The 2,500-nt window shown below is 36.5% G+C and overlaps 1 protein-coding gene across 2 annotated transcripts in view; it reads right to left on the bottom strand.

Moving 5' to 3' along the window:
• The window catches only part of LOC138015032 (protein diaphanous homolog 2-like), a 39,720-nt gene that overhangs the window by 29,690 nt on the left and 7,530 nt on the right, over positions 1-2,500 (bottom strand). For both annotated transcript variants that reach the window (XM_068861928.1, XM_068861926.1), the window contains exons 3-4: positions 2,259-2,366; positions 1-49 (exon numbers count right to left, since the gene is read on the bottom strand). The exon at positions 1-49 is cut by the window's left edge and continues 82 nt beyond it. In XM_068861928.1, the coding sequence (XP_068718029.1) occupies positions 1-49; positions 2,259-2,366 (157 nt within the window). The remainder of the gene's footprint in view (positions 50-2,258; positions 2,367-2,500) is intronic.

Below are 2,500 nucleotides of genomic sequence, written 5' to 3' on the forward strand. Positions count from 1 at the left end.
GTTCTCTTACATAATCATCTGGTGATGACATGCCAGCTTGTGAAGTTTTCTGTTATTATAACATAGAATATAATCATTAGAATTCTGAAAACACTGCTCTGATAAAAGTTTATTTTTCTTTGAGTCCAGACCCCTGGGAGCGAGACTTAATAGGATTTTTTCTGTCTAACACCAGATGATTTTACTTGTCATTGGAGAGGGGGGAGGGGGGTGGGGGTAAAAAGTGTCAACATGTGTCATTCTCACCTTCTCTACCTAGTCATTTTTTAACATGTAGTTTTTGGTCACTGACCTGGCCACATTAAATACCTCTTACCAACCAAGTTCAACCTTGGTCCATACTGTAACGTACAGACTACAGCCATGTTCACACTCAACGTTGATTATGATCAACTGAAGTATAATCCAGACAATCATACTTCATTCAATTTTATTCAATTATGGTTCTCGTCACATCTGCAAAAATTCAAAGACAATAGGCAGGGTAACCTCGCAGTGTGAGACAAAATGGCACCATATCGTGTGGCTGCCATGATTATCACCATGCTTGAGGCAAGAAGAGAACCAAGGATAGCTTTCGATAATAGAAGAAGACAGGTCCAAATCTTCGCTTCATAAAGCAATTAGAAGTTTTGTCTGCTCGTACCACCACACGTTCGCCATTCTGTTTAATTATGCACTGTAATTACTTCAAACACCCCCTTTGAGGTTGTTTGAAATAATTATAATCCCATCACAATCATGTACTGTAATTAGTTGATCTGAATCCATTCCAAACTTTAATTGGCTTGTAATTTAATCATAATCGAGGCCTAATGTGAACAGGGCTTAAATTTTTTTCTGTCGATTTGTAGCCCAAGCGCGAAGCATGTGGCCATAAATCAATGGGAAAAAACAAGGATATGGAGTGAGAAAACTAGGTTAGTAAGATACATTGCCGCTCAAAGATAAGCGAACAACGCAGATGCAAAATGAACCCACACAATACACGTATGCGCGGTTTTTTAACGCATCTAAAATTGCGAATCGTGTACGCGTCTTTCCCTCTGTTATTTAATGAGGCTAAATATAATTTAGGCAAAGTCAAAACCAAGCCAATGCAGCGGTGTTGCCTGGGATACTTGGTGGGTTCCAGGGAGGTTTGCAGGGGCATTGCCATTTGCTTTGGCTTGAGTTGCCTTTTCGCTTGCTTGCTTCTTTACCCTTAATTTTGCTTTTCCAGTTATTGTTTACGTTGACAAAAGAATAATTTGTGAGACCGCCGACAAGTCAAAAATTTACATATGGAGTGTCCCTTTTTGATCGCAAATGTTGACGGTGAAAACGTCTATCGTGCATTATTTCAAAGTTTAATACCCTCACTCCACGTTTTGTATGAATTTGGTTCGCTTGCATAAGGCCAGATATCAGCTGTATTAAATTTTGTCAATTTTCTTTACATGCAATTAAGGTCACGAAAGATGAGCAAAATTGAAAACATCCTACATTTAGAGTTGTGTTTTAGAGTTAAGTAATGGATGCCCCGTCACGAGGTTTGTTTATTATCGCTCTCAAACGTCCGTGTAAATTTCAATGTTAAAAAGCTTTTTATGCACCATTTGTCGATAGGTTATTTCTCTTAAAGAAAAACTCTATGATGTTTTTGGCTTTACAATAAATAACCATTGAGAAGGACACTGCACCATTAGAATAAGTTAATGTTCATATTTTTTGCTCTTTTAATGATATGCCAACCAGCGAACACGCAAATTCATTTTCACATTCACCACATCATTTGCATCACAGACGATTAAAATAAACAAAGACAAGGCAACAAAAGAAAGACAGTAAGAGAGCTCATAATACTGGTACTAATGAACCTTTTTGAAAATGTGTTTACACACAAAGATGTTTTTTTACCTGTTAACACATTTTGCGTATGCACGTTTTTTGTGTATATTTTGTTCCCCTCATCACCGAGCATCTCTAAGGTAATAAGGTGCACAGGAAAGGAAGCTAGTTGAAGGTTCAACTGCCACAAATGATTGGCATGCGTCAAAATCCAAAAAAAAAAAATCTTCTTGGCTTTTTGCAATAGTTGCTTCTTAAAATATTCAAACAGTTTTACAAGTTTATTTAACTTACCGTAAATGACAAAACATTTAGGAGGCTGTACTGTGTAATACGGCAAGTTAAATTAGCCGATCATAGCCTGAAGAGCCCCATTGGTACTGAAGGAACATAATTAATTTATGGGAATTTTTCTTGGCGTTTCTTACTTGCGATATCAGCTGTCTCCTTTTGAAGCTACACAACATGTCAATTTTTGTTATCATTTCTCTGTTACGAATAGGATCTCGCAGACCTTCTGACAAATTCATATCATCCTAAAAATAAACAAGAAAAAGAACCAATAATGTTGAGGTGACTTTTATGTGAAACTACGGCAAAAGTGGCTCTATAATTAATGATAGTAATGACGATGATCATAATAATAATAATAATAATAATAATAATAATA

Source organism: Montipora capricornis, chromosome 9, assembly GCF_036669925.1.
Source record: "Montipora capricornis isolate CH-2021 chromosome 9, ASM3666992v2, whole genome shotgun sequence".
Lineage (NCBI taxonomy): Eukaryota > Metazoa > Cnidaria > Anthozoa > Scleractinia > Acroporidae > Montipora > Montipora capricornis.